Source organism: Chrysochloris asiatica, unplaced genomic scaffold (assembly GCF_000296735.1).
Source record: "Chrysochloris asiatica unplaced genomic scaffold, ChrAsi1.0 scaffold00520, whole genome shotgun sequence".
Classification (NCBI taxonomy): domain Eukaryota; kingdom Metazoa; phylum Chordata; class Mammalia; order Afrosoricida; family Chrysochloridae; genus Chrysochloris; species Chrysochloris asiatica.
In genome coordinates, this window is record NW_006409038.1 from 725,095 (window position 1) to 726,913 (window position 1,819).

The 1,819-nt window shown below is 38.1% G+C and overlaps 1 protein-coding gene across 1 annotated transcript; it reads left to right on the forward strand.

Moving 5' to 3' along the window:
* The first annotated feature begins 506 nt into the window (after nt 1-506).
* LOC102813276 (olfactory receptor 6M1-like) lies at nt 507-1,463 on the forward strand. Its single transcript, XM_006877535.1, has one exon. It carries the CDS (start codon nt 507-509, stop codon nt 1,461-1,463), a length of 957 nt encoding a protein of 318 aa, XP_006877597.1.
* The last annotated feature ends 356 nt before the right edge of the window (nt 1,464-1,819 follow it).

Here is a 1,819-nt window from a genome sequence, read left to right on the forward strand (position 1 = left end):
AAAACAATTATTAAAAAGAGATGTATTCATTACAGTTGTTTTCTCTTAAATAACTTGGATCACGAAGTAGAGATGTAATGGTTAAAATAATCTGTATCAAGAAATTGATATTTATGCATCTAGATTATTGTTGATGTTGTTAAATGTTGTGGAGTTGGTTCTGCCTCATAGGGATCCTGTATAGGTTTTCAACTAGCGACTGGAGAGTCTGAACTACCAGCCTTTTGGTTCAAAATGACCTTGCCATCCAGTGTTTTATTCCACAGGTCACACTAGGACTCAATCTTAAGTATTATCAATATTAATTTTTATATATTATTTTTTGAAAGTGATGAGAAAAGAATAAAGTCAACCATATTTTTTTCAATCATGCAGCTCATTCTTGCAGGAAATGGAACAAATGAGATGATCCTAATACCACATCTTTTAGAAGATGCAGTTTTAATAAATGATGTATCTTGATTATTTCTCTTGACATTCTTAAGATAAAAACTTCCTCACCCAGCATGGAGAATGGAAATTGGACCATGGTGACTGAGATTATTCTTACTGGGATACCCACCACCAGAAACCTTGGAAGACTCCTGTTCTTAATATTTTTATTAGTCTATTTGGTGACTGTCTTTGGAAATGGCCTAATCATTGCCCTGATAATTATGGACTACAGGCTCCAATCACCTATGTATTTCTTCCTCAGCAACCTCTCTTTCAGTGAAATATTAACCACGACCTGTGCTGTTCCCAAGATGCTGGCAGGCTTTCTATCTGAAAAGAACAGACTCTCATTTGGTGAATGCTTCACTCAGTTGTATTTCTACTTCCTGTCTGGATGCACCGAGTTTATCCTTTTTGCTGTCATGTCTTATGATCGTTATGTGGCCATCTGCAGTCCCCTCCAATACCCAGTGATTATGACCAGGTCACTCTGTGTCCGTCTTGTCATAATTTCCTGGCTTAGTAGCTTTTTTCTCATCCTCCCATCTATCATCCTTAAGGCAAGATTGCCATACTGTGGTCCCAATGTGATTGATCACTTTTTCTGTGACAGTGCCCCCTTCCTTCACTTGGCTTGTGCTGATATCAGTATCATTGAGCTATTGGATTTCCTCAGTTCTCTTGTCCTACTCATCAGCTCCCTCTCCCTCACACTGGTTTCCTATATGTACATCATTTCCACCATACTGAAGATACCCTCAGGCCAAGGTCAACGCAAAGCTTTTGCCACCTGTGCCTCTCACTTCACTGTGGTCTCCATGGGATATGGGATCTCCATCTTTGTCTATGTTCGCCCCTCACAGAAGAGTAGCCTGCATCTCAACAAGATCCTCTTTGTTCTGTCTAGTGTCCTCACACCACTCCTAAATCCCTTTATCTTTAGTCTACGAAATGAAACCATGAAAGAGGCCCTGAAGGACATTTTGTCCAAGTGCTGTAAATTTCTTAAACAGATGAGGTCCAAGTAGCAGAATCTTTGATAAAAATTACAAACTTGGGTATTTACAACATTAAAGAAATGAATCTAGAAATGAAACTATAAATGGGGGAATGACTGCACTATATCTTTGTATCATTTGCAGCAATAATTGCAAAGTAAATTAGATTCTTGTACATCTTATAGTTAAGATGACAATAAATATTAAAAGCAGTAATTTTGTGGTGGTGATAATAACACTTGAGCAGGTGTCTCTAAGAGTGAAATACATGAAGTGGGTTTGCTTCTTGAAGGTCCATCTCCCTATAAGCTCATCATCTACTAAGAAGTTTTCCATACTATTGAGTCCAAATTAAGTCAGGATGGTCTAGTGAGCATTGTTGGAGT

Excerpts from the sequence above, each read along its gene's own strand:
- LOC102813276 (XM_006877535.1), top strand. The coding sequence starts at position 507 with ATGGAGAATGGAAATTGGACCATGGTGACTGAGATTATTCTTACTGGG.